Source organism: Drosophila takahashii, chromosome X (assembly GCF_030179915.1).
Source record: "Drosophila takahashii strain IR98-3 E-12201 chromosome X, DtakHiC1v2, whole genome shotgun sequence".
NCBI lineage: Eukaryota > Metazoa > Arthropoda > Insecta > Diptera > Drosophilidae > Drosophila > Drosophila takahashii.
This window is the reverse complement of record NC_091683.1, coordinates 2,066,723-2,087,318: the sequence shown is the minus strand read 5'-3', so window position 1 is coordinate 2,087,318 and position 20,596 is coordinate 2,066,723. Positions and strand designations below refer to the sequence as shown.

General features: G+C 43.5%; 6 protein-coding genes across 13 annotated transcripts; 4 read left to right on the top strand and 2 right to left on the bottom strand.

Moving 5' to 3' along the window:
• Nucleotides 1-200: 200 nt before the first annotated feature.
• LOC108058414 (vesicle transport protein GOT1B) lies at nucleotides 201-2,732 on the bottom strand. Its single transcript, XM_017143119.3, has 5 exons — nucleotides 2,573-2,732; nucleotides 2,421-2,512; nucleotides 2,178-2,356; nucleotides 1,395-1,476; nucleotides 201-388 (listed from the first exon to the last, which is right to left on the bottom strand). Exons 1-5 carry the CDS (start codon nucleotides 2,595-2,597, stop codon nucleotides 344-346), a joined length of 423 nt encoding a protein of 140 aa, XP_016998608.1. The 5' UTR covers nucleotides 2,598-2,732; the 3' UTR covers nucleotides 201-343.
• Nucleotides 521-1,242, top strand: UQCR-14 (Ubiquinol-cytochrome c reductase 14 kDa subunit). The gene is made up of 3 exons (XM_017143120.3): nucleotides 521-678; nucleotides 809-856; nucleotides 916-1,242. Exons 1-3 carry the CDS (start codon nucleotides 639-641, stop codon nucleotides 1,161-1,163), a joined length of 336 nt encoding a protein of 111 aa, XP_016998609.1. The 5' UTR covers nucleotides 521-638; the 3' UTR covers nucleotides 1,164-1,242.
• A 239-nt stretch (nucleotides 2,733-2,971) lies between the features above and the next one.
• caz (FUS RNA binding protein cabeza) lies at nucleotides 2,972-7,763 on the top strand. Of its 3 annotated transcripts, XM_017143115.3 has the most exons (7): nucleotides 2,972-3,147; nucleotides 3,218-3,355; nucleotides 3,423-3,522; nucleotides 5,168-5,202; nucleotides 6,004-6,164; nucleotides 6,344-6,804; nucleotides 7,162-7,763. In XM_017143115.3, the coding sequence occupies exons 1-7, from the start codon at nucleotides 3,141-3,143 to the stop codon at nucleotides 7,472-7,474; spliced, it is 1,215 nt and encodes a 404-aa protein (XP_016998604.2). In that variant the 5' UTR covers nucleotides 2,972-3,140; the 3' UTR covers nucleotides 7,475-7,763. The 3 variants fall into 3 exon arrangements, with proteins under 3 accessions (XP_016998604.2, XP_070074819.1, XP_070074820.1); XM_070218718.1 differs by lacking the exon at nucleotides 5,168-5,202; XM_070218719.1 differs by lacking the exons at nucleotides 5,168-5,202; nucleotides 7,162-7,763 and having other exon boundaries at nucleotides 2,977-3,147; nucleotides 6,344-6,483.
• Nucleotides 7,764-7,970: 207 nt separating this feature from the next.
• On the bottom strand, nucleotides 7,971-10,625 carry ERp44 (Endoplasmic reticulum protein 44). The gene is made up of 7 exons (XM_017143162.3): nucleotides 10,490-10,625; nucleotides 10,222-10,306; nucleotides 9,274-9,365; nucleotides 8,815-9,208; nucleotides 8,487-8,753; nucleotides 8,233-8,431; nucleotides 7,971-8,170 (listed from the first exon to the last, which is right to left on the bottom strand). Exons 1-7 carry the CDS (start codon nucleotides 10,550-10,552, stop codon nucleotides 8,026-8,028), a joined length of 1,245 nt encoding a protein of 414 aa, XP_016998651.1. The 5' UTR covers nucleotides 10,553-10,625; the 3' UTR covers nucleotides 7,971-8,025.
• Nucleotides 10,626-10,881: 256 nt separating this feature from the next.
• Nucleotides 10,882-17,477, top strand: LOC108058426 (phosphatidylinositol-3,5-bisphosphate 3-phosphatase MTMR4). Of its 6 annotated transcripts, none has more exons than XM_017143157.3 (15): nucleotides 10,882-10,992; nucleotides 11,881-12,004; nucleotides 12,240-13,210; nucleotides 13,369-13,559; nucleotides 13,619-13,814; nucleotides 13,879-14,064; nucleotides 14,134-14,298; nucleotides 14,365-14,494; nucleotides 14,551-14,656; nucleotides 14,718-15,010; nucleotides 15,072-15,672; nucleotides 15,730-15,880; nucleotides 15,935-16,039; nucleotides 16,279-16,484; nucleotides 16,948-17,477. In XM_017143157.3, exons 1-15 carry the CDS (start codon nucleotides 10,978-10,980, stop codon nucleotides 17,144-17,146), a joined length of 3,639 nt encoding a protein of 1,212 aa, XP_016998646.2. In that variant the 5' UTR covers nucleotides 10,882-10,977; the 3' UTR covers nucleotides 17,147-17,477. The 6 variants fall into 6 exon arrangements, with proteins under 6 accessions (XP_016998646.2, XP_016998648.2, XP_016998647.2 ...); XM_017143159.3 differs by having other exon boundaries at nucleotides 10,889-10,992; nucleotides 11,870-12,004; XM_017143158.3 differs by having other exon boundaries at nucleotides 10,889-11,119.
• A 258-nt stretch (nucleotides 17,478-17,735) lies between these two features.
• Nucleotides 17,736-20,301, top strand: LOC108058439 (uncharacterized). Its single transcript, XM_017143174.3, has 3 exons — nucleotides 17,736-17,990; nucleotides 18,072-18,710; nucleotides 18,767-20,301. The coding sequence occupies exons 1-3, from the start codon at nucleotides 17,835-17,837 to the stop codon at nucleotides 19,793-19,795; spliced, it is 1,824 nt and encodes a 607-aa protein (XP_016998663.2). The 5' UTR covers nucleotides 17,736-17,834; the 3' UTR covers nucleotides 19,796-20,301.
• The last annotated feature ends 295 nt before the right edge of the window (nucleotides 20,302-20,596 follow it).

Sequence of the window (20,596 nt, the reverse complement as noted above, 5' to 3'; positions counted from 1 at the left end):
ATAATATTGAAATGAGAAGTAAGGACTTCCGTTTGCTGGTGAACTGGCCAAGTTATAAAAACAGTGTGCTTTATTTTTTTAATGGCTTTTATTGTAATAAAACTTTAAAACTTGGTCGAAAAGATCAGGAGATATATTTGTAATTTATTAAAAAAGGCTAAAATGGAACCAAACATACATTCCCAAAAATAAAATCAGAATTATTCGGTTTGATAAACTACAAGTATTTTGTTTATGAAGGCAGATTTTTACATGGAGTTTAATGGGTATACAAGAATTTAAATTGATTTTATTTACTTTATACAAAGTCTTTGCACAATTGTGGTAAACTGTACAGATATATTTATACTGTAGTTCGGTTGCCGTCTCCTCCGAGTCTTTGAACAATCTAAGGGCAGACAAAGGGGTTAAATGTTAGAAAATAGATTTAATTTTAAATTTAAAAATTATGGCAAATGAGATGGCGCAGTGTTGTAGTGCGATATATCGATAGACGAATCGAAACACAGCCGTGTGTGAATGGGAATCGATAGGGAAGTGCGATACGTTCGAGGTCCATCTCTAGCAATATAACCATACCTAAAATAAAAAGCGGAGGAATTCTCTTTCCTTTCCCGACTTCTAATTTTACGTAAACCATGTCGAACTATATTGCCAGGAAGGGACCCGCCGTTCTCTGTGAGTATTTCATGCGAAAGGCGAGCTGGCAGAGACTGAATAAGCCAAAAACCTTAGTATCTACTCCCCGGGGACTGTGATTACGTAAATATGATATGATGCGAATTGAACTATTTTTCCTCCACCACAGCTAATCTGGGCAGATGGGCCTACAACCTCTCCGGATTCAACCAATACGGTAGGACAAATAGATAGGACAAGTGATTTCTAGACGCTCATTAATTGGATTCATTTCAGGATTGCATCGGGATGACTGTCTGTACGAGAACGAGGACGTTAAGGAGGCCGTCCGCCGATTGCCAAGGAAGCTCTACGACGAGCGCAACTACCGCATCATGAGGGCCCTCCACCTGTCCATGACCAAGACGATCCTGCCCAAGGAGCAGTGGACCAAGTACGAGGAGGACGTCAAGTATCTGGAGCCCTATCTCAAGGAGGTCACCAAGGAGCGCGAGGAGCGTGAGGACTGGGAGAAGATCCACTAAACACGCTACATACGCCACTAAATCCGACTTCTTCTGGACTTGTAAATGTTGAAATACATAGCTTAGATAAACACCAAAATTGGCTATGAAATCTCGAGTCTCTGCATGGTCGTTTGGGAATGTTTATTCAGAGGGCTTTTCGCTCGATGAATATGATGAGTATTTTTGAATGAGTGAGACGATGGGCTACTTATGCACGTACTTCTAATGAGAGGTTCCATGCTACCTTACCTTTTGCATAAATGGTAAATTTAACAGCGATCCCAGGACTGGCACTCGTCCCAGGAAATTAATGGCCACGGGGAAGAAGCCGCTGCAAAGATACAAAATAAATACATAAGTTAAATTCAAGTTTAAATATAAACTTAAATATTATCATAGGGGGGAAACCTTCCAATTAGGTGAACAAACTTGGCTTAAGCAAGCGAATCTTTTGATTGGCTCTTACTCATAAAAAAGAGGTGCATATTAGAACATATTATCTTCAAAGTATGTAATTTCTTTAGTTTGATATTCATTTAATACTGAGCATAATGGCACAGTTTATTATAAATAATTATTAGCCAAAAATATCGAAATTAACAGCGATATAATGTAGATTATACTTTATAGGGTGGAAAACGAGTTAGGGGTTTTATTAGTTTAAAGCCAAAGCAGCTTAAGCTCTTCTAATTCATGTAGCTGGGCAATATGCAGAAGCCTAAGGACCATTTTCTCATAGTTAGATTTAAATTAGGCTTCAAGCACTGAATTCTCATAGAATTTCAAGGTTTACATTTACCATGTGCTCGAGAAAACGAGCCTAGGATTATCAAATAAAGATTCTATGGACAGGATTGACTTGAAGACTATGCCAAGACCATTACAAAGATTTATAAAGTCTAAATATGATACATATAGGTTACAGTAGTGGATTAGAATGAGACCTTCAGATCCACGACTGCGGAAGTGTGGACTGTGACCGGTTAGTCCGGGTTCCGCCCCAAACTTGGCCAATTTAAGATATGCGCTCACCTGAACAGTGCGAAGAATCCATAGGATTCAATAATCATGCCAATGATGGGGAATCCCAGCAGGACGATGACAATGCCCCCGAAAAAGGCGGTGGTGCCTTTGACTTTGTGCCGCTGGAAGAAGAAGCGCAGGGTGCGCTCCACGCCGATCACACAGCCGAGGCCCGATATGAATAGAATCTGCAAGGGAGGCGGTGTGGCTATAATTACAATGAGCTAGCGGATGCAATCTGGTCTAACGTACGTTGCCGATGGCGAGCAGGCCTTTGTCGAACAGCAGCAGCATGCCGAGAAACAGAAACGAGATGCCAAAGCCAGCCAAGCCGATGCCAATTTCTGCGGGAAGATTGCGGATTAGCCAGGTGCCTTTCCAATCGCCCACAGCCTTGTACTCACTCTGCAGATCTGTTATCTCAATCATTTTGGATGCGCTGCCGCTTTAAATTGATGTTGAATCGAATAAAAAAAATCCACGTAAACAGCAATTCAATTTCAAAGCACAAAACAGCTGATTTCCACTTTCATTCAAAGTTTTAGTGCTAGCGAATGTAAACAATGTGCGCAGGGTTGCACGCCGTTCAGTGTTGTAAAGCGGGTGGTGTAATAATAAAATGGTAAAAACAATTAGTTAATAACAATTGAATAGAGAGGGAGTGGTTGTAGTAAAAATAATAACAAATGAAATGGCAAAATGCTGTTTCATTTCCACCCGTTCCGCTCTCCGCTCCATGTACAACACTGCTATCGATAACAACTATCGACTCCATCAACTCTGCGATACACACACACTACCCAGTCGACGCACATCCCTAATTTATTTTCACACGCCATTTTACAATAAAATTTGTAACGATCTGACGCTATCCTACTTTCATTCGGGACATTTTGTGCGCAGCGAGTAATTGAAACTCCTGCAATTCCATCGATCGAAAAGAGAGACTGTTCGCAGCAGCGTTTATTTGTCATGGAGCGTAAGTAGAGGCCACAGATGCCGAATATCTCGTGCAAAACACTGAAACACCGAAAATATGTGCACTCTAGGTGGCGGTTATGGTGGTGGTGCCGGACAGCAGGGATATAATAATTTCGCTGTCCCCCCACCAAACTACCAACAAATGCCAAATAAAACGGGTAACTACAACGAGCCACCTCCGAACTACGGCAAACAAGGCGGCGGTGGTAAGGCGTGCAACTAACTATCGAGATTCGAACGCTTCTCCAATAATCGGACGCATTTATGTTTAAGGTTATGATTCCGGTCATCGTGGTTCTGGTGGCAGCGGCGGCGGCGGTGGAGGTGGCGGCGGCGGAGGCTCTTGGAACGACCGAGGAGGCAATTCCTACGGGTATGTCTATGTTATTCACATTTAGCCACATTTATCTCGGTACAGATATCAGATCAGATGTAAAGATATAACGAGGGATACAGATACAAATCACGGGTGTAGCGTTCCACGGATGGGAGTGTTAAGAGTTACGAGAAGTGTGTACGAATCTGAATTTATAATTTATAAATCCATTCAGCAATAATCGACGGAAAACCGAGCGAATTTCTCAAAGCATAAAGATAAAACAAAGGAAATGCAATCGGTGCACTACACCGCATCAAAGTGTGAATTTGCCAAATGCGAAATGCTTCGTTCCGACTGGTGAAAAACTCATAAGATATAACTTAACATTCTGATCTTCAGCTGTTAAAAAAAAATGAAAAGAGGTCCTTAATTTGGTCGTTTATTATTTACACGGCATGACTGTATATTTCATGTATGTATGTTTTTTTTCCTTGAAAATTCCGACTTAAAAACACTTGAAACTGGTATAATAAAATGGTTTTTGACGAGGCTACAAGGAGGCCTTTGGGTATTCAAATATTCTGCAACGAGAAACATTAAACGAATGGTTAGACAACCATGCAAATCGGAGTATAACGGTATTATAATGGTCGCCTAATGATAAATATGATGAATTCCCCGATTCTTGCATAGAGAATCGCGCACATTTTATTATTACAATTTCTCTTATACCATTTTATCACCCCATCAACATAAAAATAAATTGTTCAAAATGTGTGGGCCAAGAAATGAAGAAAATAATAACAAGAACAAGCATAACACAGAGTGTATCCAATGAAATAACGATATTATTATCATAAAACGGTCTTGCAAGTCAAGAAATCAAAAAGTATCTTAAAAGAGTAATTGGTCATACTAGCGCTCGAGTGAAAACAATAAATAACATCAGTATAAAGAAAATATAAAATACACGTTTTGGAGGGATTGGTATGGTTCTGATTCGTTATAATCAAATTCAAGGTATTTACGTATACTCGTATAATTATATTTAAATGTTAAGATATTATAAAATAATAGAAGGTAGACATTTTGAGTATAATATAGAGCTGTATCTCTAACGAATTTAACACTAAGCTAAGTTTTTTTTTAATATTCCCCTTTAGAAATAATTTTTTGTCAACACAAGTAATTATTAACCCAATGATAAAATGATATAGTTATTTTTTGAACCCTTATTTTACAGTACATATATTATATTATTAAAGGGGTTGTTGAATAACGATAGTAGATGGCTATAATTTTTGAATTTTTCAAAAGGATCATCCATCTTCCGTCCCTTTCATTTCGGCGCATCTGGGAAAAGCCGACTTAACAATAGCAAACTACAAAGCTACAAAGGTTTAGAGTAGATGTTTAAGAGCAAATAGATGTATACATTAATTACGGTGTCCTCCCTGGCAGTTTGATCAGTGATTGCCGCACTCGATTCGGGATATTAAGATGGAAAATAACAATGGATATCCGCTGGTTTTTACTGGTTTTACTGTCGTCACTGACCGAACTGTGCCGGGTGCTCTCTATAGGGTCGAGAACAAGCAATATGTATTAAAGGGACCAGGGATCCTAGGCGTATTCCTCACCATACTGCATTAAAACCAAAATCAAAGCATTAAATAAGTTATTCAATATCCTCTTTTAGAAATGGAGGCGCCAGCAAGGACAGCTACAACAAAGGTAAAAATAATGCAAATAATTGCAATCATATCGAGTAATGTATACCAATATTTTTCTACATATTGAATTTGAACCTAAAAACAAAATGAAAAAAAAAAAGAACAAAATGCAACCCAAACGATCAGAAGAACCTGAAACAAAATCTAATTCTAACACACCACAGAGAGGAGAGATTGAAAAATCGTAGTGAAAGGCGGCATTTTCTTTGTGGTATGAGTTCCCATTCAGTACACCCATTATAATTCCGTCGTAAAAGTGTATCTAGTGTACTTCAAACTATGGTTAACGACCGATTACTTGGTCTGCTAGGGGTTATCTAATATCTAATTAATCTGTGAAATGTTGAGTGTACGTTGAGTCAAAGTCAAAGCGTTATTACGAACTACTAGGGGTTCTTATATATATGGTGCATCCTGCAATTCGCTGTCACCTGTTTGTGTTCGAAACCGAAACCACCCATTCAAAGTGTCCACCCCCTCAAAAGGTTTTCGAAAACATCTCGAAATTCTGGTTTCTGTATATCGTGGTTAAAATATCACGGAACACAGCCAAGGTTTAGGATTCGATATATTATAATGTATAATAACATTGTATGTGGGCGTGTGCTTCGGCCTTCTTCACCTTCGTTGCGTTTTTGGTGCTTGAAATGGGAGGAGAAATTCTTGAAAAAAAAACGAGAAAAGAAAGAAAAAATGAAAAAAATAAAAAGAAAATAAAAAATAAAGAGCAGTTCCATTCTAAGCTATTCCATATTCCATGCCCTGTATCAGCTCGATCTAATGTCCCATTCACCTTTTGTAGGACCCGGCGGCTACTCGGGCGGCGGTGGAGGAGGCGGCGGCGGCGGTTCCAGTGGCGGCGACATGATCACCCAGGAGGACACAATTTTTGTCTCCGGCATGGATCCATCCACCACCGAGCAGGATATTGAGACTCACTTCGGAGCTATTGGCATCATTAAGGTAAGTTATTTAGGCTATCGAAATGTCGATATTTATTAAATATCAATATTTATCGGAAACATGGTTGCTTTAAAATTATCGATGTGATATATATCGAGAATATCGATATTTTTCAAGGGCTATTTCCTTGGGCACGTTTTAACCCTTGCTTTGGCTTTCCCCAATGTTTCGTTTAACAGAAGGACAAGCGTACGATGAAGCCCAAGATTTGGCTGTACAAGAACAAGGAAACGGGCGCCTCGAAGGGCGAGGCCACAGTCACCTACGACGACACCAATGCGGCCCAGTCGGCCATCGAATGGTTCGACGGGCGGGACTTCAACGGGAATGCGATCAAGGTGTCGCTGGCCCAGCGCCAGAATAACTGGAACAAGGGCGGCGGCGGCGGTGGTCGCGGCGGATTCGGGGGTCGACGAGGTGGTGGAGGTGGCGGCGGAGGTGGAGGCGGCGGCGGCGGTGGACGCTTCGATCGAGGAGGAGGCGGCAACGGAGGAGGCGGCGGCGGCGGACGCTTCGATCGCGGCGGTGGAGGCGGCGGAGGAGCCGGCGGCGGCGGTGGCAATGTGCAGCCACGCGATGGCGACTGGAAGTGCAATAGCTGCAACAACACCAACTTTGCCTGGCGCAATGAGTGCAATCGGTAGGTGGAATTTAAAGGGATTTCTTTTCACTAAAATTGTACATAATTAGACATCGTATTTTAGGTGAAATTGATTTTTTTAAATACGTTTTAAAGCCACATTTGATTGGTTACAAATAATATTTATTAAGTTATAATTAGATTTAGTCAAAACTCAATTGAGGTTTTTGTAAAAAAAATTTTAACCAATCAAATGTGGCTTTAAATTATATTTAAAAAAAATGACTTCTCCTAAAATCAGATGTCTATACATAATACATGGGGTTTTTCCATGTTTGAGACCCACGGGACTTGTATAAATTCCTTGGAAATAATGTTTTTTGATAAGTAAATTTTAATCTAAAATTTTTTAACCAGCTGCAAGACGCCCAAAGGCGACGATGAAGGCTCCAGCGGTGGCGGCGGTGGAGGCGGTGGCTACGGAGGCGGCGGCGGAGGCGGCTACGACCGTGGCGATCGCGGATCCGGCGGTGGTGGCTATCAGAACCGTGATCGCGGTGGCAACTCGCAAGGAGGCGGCGGCGGTGGCGGCTACTCGAGATTTAATGACAACGGCGGAGGCGGCGGCGGCGGAGGACGTGGTGGTGGCCGCGGAGGCGGCGGTGGCAACCGTCGCGATGGCGGCGGACCCATGAGGAACGACGGAGGCATGCGCTCCAGACCATACTAGGCGCATAGGCGGCGGTGGCACCTATTTTTTCACATTTACGTATTAATTGTAGCGAGTACTCTTTTAAATGTACTTTTAAATTTACCAGTCAGAGCTAATTATAAATACCAGCAGCAAAAAGCACACACATCTTCATTTTAACCGACTTCACGGACACGGTTACCGCTCGTTTTGACTGACTTATATTATATTATGTAATCTAATTTAACAATTGTAATTGTAACATGGTACATACGAATAAAATATATATATATATATAGCTCATATATATATATGTATATAAATTAAATCTGAAGAGAATGGACTTGTTATTATGACTAAAATATTACCAGGATAGGATCCCGCTTTTCTTGTAAAACATACAGATGCGGAAGTCACAAGTTTGAATCCCAAATGATTCATCAACTGTTTTTGCAATAACAAAGGTGGAAAAAATCCAGACCTTTTATTTTTAGGTTTCACCTGCTTTACAGGCATTGTTTTAAATGAAAAGCCCTTTGTTACATTTTTTATATTCTTTTCTTTTATTTTTTTTAGTATACATAATTATATTACAGTTCATCTTTTTCTAGCAAGGTGTAGCGATGCTTGGAGGGGCCAAGTTCCTTGAATTTTGACTCTGGCGGCGAAGTGCCCTTGCCGGTGTGTGGATCGGGCTCTATATCATTTGTGGGATCCGGCCCGTAATGAAACTCCCTGGGAGAAGGCACAAACCGTTTAGCTTTCTTAACTAATCAGAATTATAGTTCTAAGCTCACCTGTGCAGCTTGCCGCTGTAGAGATCCTGCAGGAACTGCTTGAGCTTGCCCGGTGCGTACATGTCGCTGAAGTGGGGGAACAGATACATGTGCTTGAACGAGTCGATGGCAATCAGGGGCAGGTCATCCTCGGATTTGCCCAGATGGTGCAGAGGATGCGCAAATCGCTTGCCATCGGCGGTCAAAAAGTTGACGTTCTCTGTAAGGGGTTTTTATGTTATATGTTTGGTTTAGAAACTCCCGTCCCGCCTTACGTTTCTCGTCCAGCAACTGACGCTCAATGATCGACTTGTAGTCCTTGATGGAGTTGTGATCGTCTGGGCGATGGAAGAGTATGAGGAATGGCAGACCCTCCTCCGTGAGCTCCTCGGCATTCTCAAAGGTAATTTCCCTGACCAGTGGCACACACTTTTCCTGCACCCAAATCTTGAGTTCATCGAAATTTTGCAGAGTTCCCGTGTAGGTCTCATCGTTTTCATGGGACAAAGCGACATCGGGTCTAAATACTATAATGGGTGTGCCTGAAAGGTAACGTAAAAAGGTAATAATACCAGAAGGAAGCAGATTTCAGCTAGATTTTACCCGGAGGATGCATGGCCTGAGCGGCATCGCCGAAGCCCACGTGGAACTGGCAGTCCTCCTTCAGATTGGTGGCCACCTTGCGGAACACATCGTACTCGGGCTGATCCCGGCGATCGAAGTAGCCCAGGATGAGGCGCTTCTTCGAGTCCAGGTTCTCCAGATCCTTCAGCGACTTGAACTCCTGTATGGGGTCCTCCAGCTGCTTCTTGACGAACTCGAGGAAGGCTTCGGCCGAGCGCTGTCCTCGGTACTCGCGCTTGCTGAGCTGCCCATTGCGCACGATCTTCAAGGTCGGATACTTGTTGATGTGGAACCGGGACGCAATGGCCGTCTCCTTGTCGCAATCCACCTTTCCTAGCACCACCTTCCCGGCCTCGGGGAACTCTTCCTTAATCTGCAAACACACAAGAGACAGTAATTTCATTATCTCCAAGTTATTCCAATCCACGATCCACTCACCTTATCTGCAGCCTCAGCGAATATAGGTGCTAAAATATTACTAAACCGACACCACTCCGCATAAAAATTAAGGAAAACCAATTCATTAGACGCTGGAAGAAGAAACAAGGCGTGTTTAATGTTATCAGCACCAAGTTGTGTATCAAATTGTATGTGTATTTTTGAAAGTGTGGCAAACTAAAAGCAATAAATATAATGTGATTCACTGTAATTTTCCAGAATAAAATATTACTTATTAAAATTATTCGAGATAGAAAATAATTTTTTGATTTAAAAATTACTGGGAAATAATTTATTACAGGGGTATCATTTAAGAACTTTTATACATTTTTTTAAAAATAATTTTGCAAAAATAAAAAATTTGTAGGCCCGTTTTATTGTAATTTCGAAGTTCTTAATTGAAAATGTAACATGTGGAAAGTTTTGAGGGGTAGGTAATTAAAGCGTAGTGCTACCGTGAAATCTAGTATCTAGAAAAGCGTAACAAGAACGCCAATTGAACTTGAGCCAAACGAAAGATAATAATATCGTGTTGCGATTGACTACCGGGGTTCCACAGAAATCGCCTGGCGCTTACTGTTAATGCTAAGGGTTTTTGTGACAACCCCAAATAAGTCATAAAATAAGATTAAATTAAAAAAATTAAATATATATGGGATCATGAATACCCTTTATAGGGCTTCACCAAAAATAAAAGGAATATACTACCTAATGGCCAAACTTTGGGTCTAAGGCGAACCAATGTTATATGGGTAGGCCCATGTTATGGAAAATAACCCGCTATAGACTATATTAACTTTATTTAGACCGTTTTAAACGTTTAAAACGCCATTTACCACGTTGGCAGTGACGAATTGGACGAGCCACTGATTTTGCTTAGTGACACGTCAATGGGGTAAGTCGCTTAATTGATTTGGGATGTGGAATGGTATCGGATTGGTCTCTCACCTAGGGTCATATCGATGTTATCACTGGTCATGGGCACCGCTCCGGCGGCTTCCGCGGGCTGTGTCAGCTGGAGTAGCTGCAGAATCTGGAATTTCGATAAGGACACCACAATTCTAGTTAGTTCATGGCGGCGGAATGTGTGGAATGTCCGAAAAGCCGGGCTGTATGTGACATGTGAACTAAATTCCCGAAAAACGGGAAATCAGCGGGAAATGGTAGATGTCCTCCGAGGAAACATGACCAGACAGAACAGAACACGTCGACTCACCGCAACTAGGGCCGCGCAGGGCCCAAGCTTTCCGATTCCGATTCTCGCTCCAGTCATCCTCATTCCGATCCGTATTTGAGTGGGGTGGAGTGTGGTGTGTGGACGGGCTGAGTGGAGTGGGTGTGGATTTGCGTGCACCGGCGGAAAGTCCAAGCGATCGGCTGCGAATTCAGTTACACATCAGCTGGAATGGAATGCAAACGTACGCACAATAAAAAAGTTTTAACAATTTGGTTGATTTTATCGTCGAGGCTGACGAACATCGATGAAAACATCGATGCATCGATGTTTCACATTTTTGTGCGACAGTGTTATCGATAGTGGCTGCGGTCACATCACATGACCGACCCCCCATCGCTAGCGATATCGAAACGATAGCGATAGCCATTCCAATGGAAATGAAACAAAAAGTGTCTAAATGAATACATATGCACACATATGTATGTGCAACAACATTTGCAAATCTTTGTTTATAATAGCTGACGCTTATGGATTTTATGGTGGTAAATAGAGCGAGAAAAGCTAGAAGCCAAGCGCGTTTTCAATTCGGCAATTCGTTTTTGAGCTAAATACCCGCGAGAAGCTGCTGCCCGAACGTTTTGTGGACCTCAAAACCGAAAAGCCCCCAATGTGTGTGCATACATATGTAACGATTGTAATGTGTTATTGTTGCTCCTCGGAATATCGGAATATATACATATAAGTTTATGCAAACATACACATGCGTAAATGTTTAATTACTTTGTTTATGACAACATGCACGGCCATACAGCCATTAGAATCGGAATCTGTTGAGTTTGAGTACGACGATAATGGGCCATTTTTCGCTTATTGGTTATGGAATTGTGATAATCTAGTCTAGTGCTATATAGTATATACAAATATATGTATGTCGTGCAGCGTACATACTATGTATTGCGCACCTTGTGGAACTGCAACTGTGGCTGTGTGCAGCTCTCACATAAACACATACATAGTGATTATATGCACTGCATTATCTATATTGCCACCACGACACTCAAGTATTAACTTCGATTTGTTCTAAAAGTGTTTATATTGTGTGCTGGAATCGGAATTATCATTATCATGGCTGCGATATTTATTTGGCTTTGTTTGTTTTGTGCACCTAATGCTCAATAATGCACATGTTTATTTATTTATGGGAGCCACTATACTATATATGTATCGAAATCGAATCGAACCAATGACGTCCATATAATATAGACCAGTACCAATACATGCATAATTACGTATTCGGATATGGATATACGATATATCCAGCTATAGGCGATAACCGGATTTCCAATGACACCCAAATATATAATAAATACATATATATACGTAAGCCAATAAGTAATTTCGAAAACCTTACATGCCAAGTATTCTTTTAGCCGATTCACACAATGTCCGATGGATCACCGCCTCCATCGATCTGCTTTATCCGCGCCGCCGAATCGTATCCAAAATCACAAATGGAGAAGGAAGACTCTCAGCTGTTTGTGCCCTTCCAAGAGTGTAGGTGTAATCATCATATCATATCGTATCAGTAATCCAGAATAAGTCCCATTTTAACCCTCATATCATATCATGTCATTTCACATATCATATTGATCTTATGGTATTCCATTATAAATCCCATTTTTACCATCCTATCATATCATATCACTTCACATATCATATATATCTTCTAGTAATCCTTAAAATATCCCATTCTAATATCATAGTAATCCATAATATATCCCATTTTCAGTGGCCGGCGAATCGATCAAGTACCTGGGCCGCACCGACGACGGCGTCCTCGCCCTGTCGAACTACCGGATATTTCTCTCCAAGAAGTCAACCGCCTACGAGACCTACGTGCCGCTGGGCCTAATCGAGTCCGTGCAGGTGCGCGATCTGTTCCAGCTGATCGTTAACTGCAAGGACGCCAGCACGGTGCGGTGCTCGTTTCAGTCGGCGGAACAGTGTGCCGACTGGCAGCGCCGGATCCACCTGCTCATCGGGGTTCCCGAGGCGCTGGAGACACTCTTTGCCTTTCCCTTCTATTCCTGGACCTGCGATGTGATTGGGACCGGAAACGGAAGCGCCCAGGCCAACGGCAACGGGCTGGTGGCCAAGGATCGCTCCCTAACGCTACAAAATGGCTCGGCGAAGCCTACAGTGGCCAATCCCCTGGCCCCTGTTGATCCTGCCAGCGATTCGAACCGCCTGCAGCGATCCGTTCGCTATGAGAGCGACTTCAAGAGCGAGGTGGCCCGCCTCGGGTTCGATCTGAAGGGCTCGTGGCGCATCTCCACGGCCAATGCAGACTTCAAGCTCTGCCCCTCGTATCCACCCAAATTGCTGGTGCCCTGCTGCATCACCGACGAGATGCTCCACAACGTGGCCAACTTCCGGGGATCGCGAAGGCTGCCAGCGGTCGTCTGGCGGCATCAGAAGTCGGGTGCCATTCTGGCTCGCTGCAGCCAGCCGGAGGTCGGTTGGCTCGGCTGGCGGAACACAAGGGACGAGCAGCTGCTGAAGGCACTGGCCGATGCCTGTGCCTTCGACAGGGGAGAGCATGCCAGGCATTCCACCATTGCCGCTGAGACAAAGGCGACGCAACCAACAAAGGGATCCTCTTCCAAGGAGACCAACGGCCAGGCGGCAGGCTTGTCCGGCAAGAGTTCACCGTCTCTGGACGATTCCTCGCACGAGGAACTTACGCTCGATGAAATAAAGGTAAGTTTATGGTGTAATTAAGCCTTTGTTGAGGGAATATTTATGATCTGCGGATCAGATAGGCCACCAAACTTGTTTTTTATATGTATACAGGACTTACTACAGTTCAGTAATGAAGCTAATTCAATGGAGATCTTTAATATACTATTTAATTTCAGAAAATTCTCATTGTGGACGCTCGTAGCTATACATCCGCCGTTACAAATCGCGCCAGAGGTGGCGGCTGTGAGTGCATCGAGTACTATCCTTGTGCGGAAATTGAGTTTATGAACCTGGGCAATATCCACGCCATCCGAAAGAGTTTCCACGCCGTCCGGCAGCTGTGCGCCTCATCGCCCGACGATCCAAAGTGAGTTTACCCATATAGAAACGAGGTATTTAATAATTCATGTATTTAAAAACCCACAGTTGGTTCGGACAACTGGAGAAGACGATGTGGATGCAGCATCTTTCGGGTCTGCTGGGTGCCACCATGACCGTTGTGCACACTATCGAGAAGAATGGACGGCCCGTACTAGTGCACTGCTCAGATGGCTGGGATCGCACTCCCCAGATCGTGGCTACGGCGCAGCTCTGCTTGGATCCGTACTACAGGACTGTGGAGGTAAGTTGATATTATCTTCACCCAAACTTTAAGCATCGTTATTCATTGACTGATTTTATTTCAGGGCTTTCGCGTGCTTGTGGAGCGCGAATGGCTGAACTTCGGCCACAAATTCGCCGATCGCAGCGGCAATGGTCCCAACTCCGACGAGGTCAACGAGCGATGCCCGGTTTTCCTGCAGTGGCTCGATCTGGTGCATCAAATACACAGACAGTATCCATGCAGTTTTGAGTTCAGCATAAGCTATTTGGTATGGAGTACCCACCGCATCTTCCTTGTGTTTTTATATATTATATATTTTGTATTGTCTGTATTGTAGATCAAACTGGCGCAACATTCGCTGTCCTGTCTATTCGGCACGTTCCTATGTAACTCGCTCAGAGAACGCATCGAGAATTCAGTTTTCGACCGAACGTTTTCGGTGTGGCCATTTTTAGCGGAAACTATGTATAGAAATCCTCTCTATAAGCATGAGACTGAAAAGGTGAATTGAAATCTACTATCTATTGGAATTATAAATTATAAAGCTAATTATATCAATGTTTCTTAGGTTCTTTGGCCGGCGCACAGTGTGCGGTTTTTATACTTTTGGTCGGACGTTTACCTTGGTAGTTTAGGCAACAAAAACGGCACTGATCTGCCATTACTGAGTAATGAACGACAGACTGGACACAATAATGGTGAATATATGATCTTAAATATTATTTTCCATTCTATAAACATTATTATCCCATAGGCCTAATGGCGAAGACAAGATCTTCGGAAGACTTAACAACGAACGAGTTGGGACAGAGCACCATTTCGAGGAGATCGAGTGATCCGAACCTTACAGTTGAATCCATGTAGGTTCCCAGCTTCAATTACTTAACCTGTCAGCCATTAATTTCCTTTTCCTGCCTGCAGTGTTACAGATTGCTTCAATGCGAACAGCAACTCCATGTTCGACATACGAACCGAGAGCGAAAATGTCCAGGAAAGCGCGAAAGACCCCAAAGAATTTGAGCTGGACGTGACGGATGCAACTGAAGTGGTTCTGGGTCCCAGTAGCCGTTCAAATAATCCCATTCCCGAGTTCCATGGCGACCAAAGTACAGCAGCTGCTAACCGTGATATATTGCAAGTGGAATCACAATCGCAAAGGCCAAGTTCCTTGGTCTCCTCAACCGGGCGAGCTGTTTTGGCTCACTCTGAAAACGGTAAGGGGTTCTAGAGTCTAGATTTGAGATGGGAAGCAACTCAACTATCACTACTTTTCAGATCAAAATCCAGTTCCTTTAAAATCTGAAGACACAAGTGATATTTGTCGCACTCTGTGGGGGAATGGCGCCATCGAAACCAGCACTGATACCCTGATTCCTGCGGAGCCCGTACAAAAGACGAACAGCAGCGACAAGACCGACAGCAGCAGCAGCAGTAGAGATCGAGATCGAGTTCGAGATCGAACGCCGCCGATCGAACTGGCGATTGGTGATAAAACTGCTCCCGCTGCTCCCCAAAGCAATAAAATCAGTCATAGCTACAATAATTTGCCCAAGGTTCACATGAAACCGAATGCCGTGATATGCCCGCAGCGAGGGGACGCCTTTCCGCATCACCTGGACCTACAAGTGCCAAGGGAGAGTGCGGCAAACGCAACGAGCTGCAAGCTGGAGAAGTTGTCGAATGCGAATGCGAATGCCAATGGATCCGAATGTTACCACCACCATGCTGATGAAGGTCTATTTATATCTCCCGATCTCCAGCGATTCGTGGGTCAGTCGCCATTCGATGCGCCCGCGGCGCAGGGCGGTCGAATACGCCGAAATACCTTTGGCTCCAGCTACAGTCGCGACTTGAAGTTTACAACAGAGAACGGCAGGTGAGTTGTAATGTTAATAATATTATTTAACCGATAAATAACACCTTTACCTTGCAGCGCACACCAATTTCCTTCGTCGGGGATCATTTCGCTGCCACCCACACCGTTTCAGGAGAGGGCGCAGTTCACTATATCCTGCCCCGATGGCCTGGCTCACGGACTCAGCGAACAAAACATAAGACTCCACCAGATCGTACAAGAACACAAGGTGAGAGCAGTTCCCCCCGTAAAGCTATAAAGACTATATCTGAAATATTTTTAGCTACGAGAGGAAATGCTTCTGCGGGAAATTCACGGCATGCGATTGGCACTGTTGGAAAAGGGCTGCCCCAGCTGCAATAGCATCGTTTCGACAAATATGGAACATGTAAATAATGCCTTTAGTATTCGTTGTTCGCCCGTCATATATTCTTGAGAAGCGTGGTTAGTGTGTTAGATATAGAACAAAGAGGATAAGCAGTACGAGGGCATTTCGGATCTGCTATTTAAACGACTTTCGAGCATGATAGTGTCAAATGTTTTGATGGCAAAACGTGTAATTTAATCATAAGTTAAATACTGTGCCGTAAACTGCAGCCGTCTCTAATTATTTACACTCTTCTTTAGGAAAATGGATCGGATATCGTTGAAAATGCTTCAACATGTTCCTGGGAAGCCGTCGAAGAGCGTAGCGGTCCCCCATCGTTTGCCCACCCTTCCTCGATCCAAGAGAAAAAAGCCTCCAGTGTCCTCTGGGTACCAGATCATGCCGTTTCGCGTTGCTCTAGTTGTCAAACTGAGTTCTGGCTGGGACGAAGAAAACATCATTGTCGGTGCGCATCCATTTCCAACACTTGAAACCTTACTCTGTTTAAAGATATATTCAATATTCGTTTGATTTTAAGCTTGAGTTGACTATTAACACCTTATCTATCTATCTATCGAACCGTGCCCGTGTAGCCAGTAAATTAGTAAACTTTACTTTGCAATTCTATTCTGTTTTCCACGCTTAATATTCAACTTTAGTTGAAATCGTATTTCTGTTTATTTTAATGAAATAACCGGGCGTTCATTTACCGGGTTAAATGACTATACTAACAGTGTGTACTATGCTAATCAAGAATATATATAAAAACAAATAACAATTATTTTCGATTATATTTCAATTAAATCAACTGATTTTATTTTTAAGTTAGATGGTTCTCAGTGAGGTTTATAGTCTTATTATGAAATTAAACTACACATATATATATTTATAATTAATAAAGCTTTACAATGTACTCGTTATACTTGCAGATCATGTGGAGAAATTTTTTGTGCTGACTGCTCGGAATTTTGGGCGCCTTTGCCAAACGAAAAGCTTTTTAATCCAGTTAGGCTATGTGGATCTTGCTACACGACCGTCACAACAAATGTCCAAGAGTACGCTGCCGTACCTCCAGAATCCCAATCCCAGGTGAAGGACGAAGAGACGTCGTCTTCTGCAAATTCCTAAGAGCTTTTCCCCAATTATTTTAAGACTCCTCTGTTGTATCAATATGTACATATTATTACTCAAAATATTTATTGCATATGTGTTAGCACCATAATAGCGAAAAATTCATCTGTGCGTTTATATAGAACACGAAATTATACAATTTTGTTAGAAATATATATGTGGATATATGGAAACAATTGTAAATTCAAATACAATCTTTAAACGAAACGTTTTAGTTTTGGTAGTTAAATTAAAAGAAGGAGATCGATGGTGACAAAAAGTTTTCAGTGGAGAAAAACACAATGATGTAAGCAGTGTAAAAAGAATATAAACATATGGATGTGACAATTTTTATTGTTGTTTGCTTTTGCAATATGAAAATATTATTTTTATTTGAATATGTATTTCGAAACATTATTATGACCATTAAGATTACTTTAATTAGCTATTGTTTTTCTTTATTCCATTATTTGCGCAAGACAGCTGTTCGTTTTGGGTCAGTGTGAACACTCAATTCGGTCTGCAGCGTTTTTAACTGCGTCCTCGGTGTGAAAGCCCTACAAGGCGCCGACAGGTGAAAACATCGATAGCACTCATCGATATGTTTCCACCTTTAGTAGCGCCAAAGTCGGCGTTGTTTCGAAGTTTTTTTTTTGTTATTTCATTTCCATTTGCAAATTATTAAGAATTGTGTGTTGATGTGAAGATGTGTGAGGAAGTGCGCAACCTGATTGACCTGACCGAGTGGGATGAGCCGAACAAGGAGACGCTGTTCGAGGAGCCGGAGGACATGGTCGCGGCGGGGAACTTCGAGGGACCCTACGATCCCTTCGATGCGATGGAGAAGGAGGTTTGCCTGAAGGTAAGGTTATGTAGGATATACGTATATAAATATATAACCAGGATCGATCCGGGACAACCACTGACTTACCACCTTTTCCAGGGCATGACCTTAAAGACACAGATCAAGGAGAAGGTCTGCGGGGCCGAGCGACAATATCCGGATCTCGAGAGCGAAAGTCCGCCGGTTTGCATGCAGCAGGGCCAGGATGCGGCCGCCTCCTCCTGCTCCTCCTCCGGCGAGGCCACACATAAGCGTCGCTTGAGCAGCTCGTTCCAGAAGCAGCTGCTCAAGCTGAATGCCTCGCGATCCGTGGCCAACACACCGCCGCCGCCCCAGAATCGCTCCAAATCGGAGTTCGAGAAGACGATACTCGGTGAAAACCTACAGATGCTGGCGGCCGAATCGCCGCTGAAGCTCATCGAGGACGACGACGTCATGTCCTCCAGTATTAATTTCGAGGAGGATCTCCGCATGCTACGCATACCCATTCTGGACGCCCTAAATCAAAAGGCAAAGGATCGGGATGAGGAGGAGCCAGAATCCAACCAGGATGTGGGCCAACTGCTGCAGCAGCTGAGGCTGCTGGTCCACGAGCATGTGGAGCGGACCAAGTGGCATCTGTTTGACAAGGCAATCGCAGCCATTGCGGCAGCCACAGACCAAAAAGCCAGCCATTTACCCGTACCCCCCTCGTCCTACTCCCTCAACCGCCAGGGCACCTTTGATCTCGAACTTCAGGTAATTATCCTTCAGAATCCCCTTGACATAGTCTAAACAATATTGCCTTTTTGCAGGGCACAAGGACAAAGCGTTCTTTCGACGCTTCCCAAGTACAAGAGGAGGAGGAGGAGACGGCGGCGGAGGAGGAGATCCTAATTCCCGGCAGCAAGGCTCAAAACTTTCCCGATGCCATGGTCTGCTCCTCGGCCACCTACGATGGCGAATCCCGCGCGGATCCCTTTGAAAAGGACCTGCCCATCATTTCCATGCCAGCGGAGCCGCGAAAGGAGCCCTACATGACGCAGCTGGTGGACGAAACACTCGCTCTGCAGATCAACGAGCTGCTGGAGCGGCACAAGCCGGGACAGGGACAGGTTGATCCCAGGACAGTCATTCTGTTGGTCAATCCCAGCCAGCTCTCCAGCTATCCTGCGTTGCCCCAGGCGACTCCAATGCCCCTGGGCGATGCCAACGCAGCAGCGGCGGGCAGCGCAATGCGTCGCCGATCGTCGTCGCTGTCCATTCAGGACAAGTCCAAGCTGCCGGGCGAGGTGCTGAAGTCCAATCGCCAGGTGGAGAACCTGCCGCCGCCTAGGGAGGCCAAAAGCACGGCCACTGTGGGTCCAATGACCGCAGGAGGAGGCGGAGGAGCAGGAGCATCCTCCTTTCGCCAGCGAAGCAACTCCTTTTCCAGCCAACCGACCACAAAGACCTACGAAAGCAGGCGCACCCTGATGAGCAGTCGCCTGAGGACGCCGTCGATAAACGAATCGGTGGCCGTGGCACAGAAATCCAATGGCAATGTAAAGGCCATGAAGCCCATTAAGCCCGTGGTGCCGATGATGAAAGTCACAACGAATAACGAGTCTTCCACCTACCTGAATCCCGTCCATCCGCGTGTCCCGGACACGCCCATTTCCTCGAGGACCCGGACGGCCGGCCAGAAGATATCCTGCACGAGCACACCGCTGCCGCAGATGCGCACGCAGCAGCGCAGATCGCTGAAGCCGATGGGCGGCATGCCGGGATCCGTGGCCAATGCCTCCTACTCGACGCCCTCCTTCCGGGGACCGAGTTTCGCCAAGAAGACCGGTTCCGGCTAGGAAGCACTAGCTTGTCCCGTGGCGCAATGTCGCCTGAAAGTGAATTTCCATTCGAATGTGATGTCCGAGGTCAAGTCTTTAACCTTGGCTATCTTATCTCCCTATATATATATATATGTTTTTGTTCCTTATTCTTCTTTTCGCCCGACGTCACAAGATAAAGCGAACTGATATGCGCAGCCTGAACCTAATTTTAAACTTTAGACAAATAGTACAACTTTATATTTGAAGAATCAAGTCAAACTAAGCACAAGTTACATTCACAAAGCGATCTTTGTATTTAAAATCGTAATAATGCATTTTCCTAACTATGTTTATGTCGTAAATGTTGCGAAATCTCATAAGTTAATCACAAGAAATCGAGAATAACTAAATCTCTTGGCCAAGATCCTTCAATTACGAAGAAACAAGGCGTTATTCTCTGTTAAATCTGTTTAATTATCCATAACTTTTATGTTTAATGTTTTAACATCCCATAAATTTATCTAGTTTGAAGGAACAAAGCATATCCTCTGTTAAATCTGTTTAGTTAACCATAACTTAAACTTTAAAATCGGATTAAGGCTCTTTCCAATTAATGATTTACGTTTTATCTGTTTTAAAATCCCACAAGTTTATCTATTTTGAAGGAACAAAACATATCCTCTGTTAAATCTGTTTAATTACCCATAAACTCGACAAAAATAGATGATAGATTTAAACAATTTAACCGATTTATGTTTTTAAAAAAGCATTAATTAATTTTCCCAATTATGTTTAATGTATAAAATCTCCTAAGTTTATCACAAATCTCATTAATTA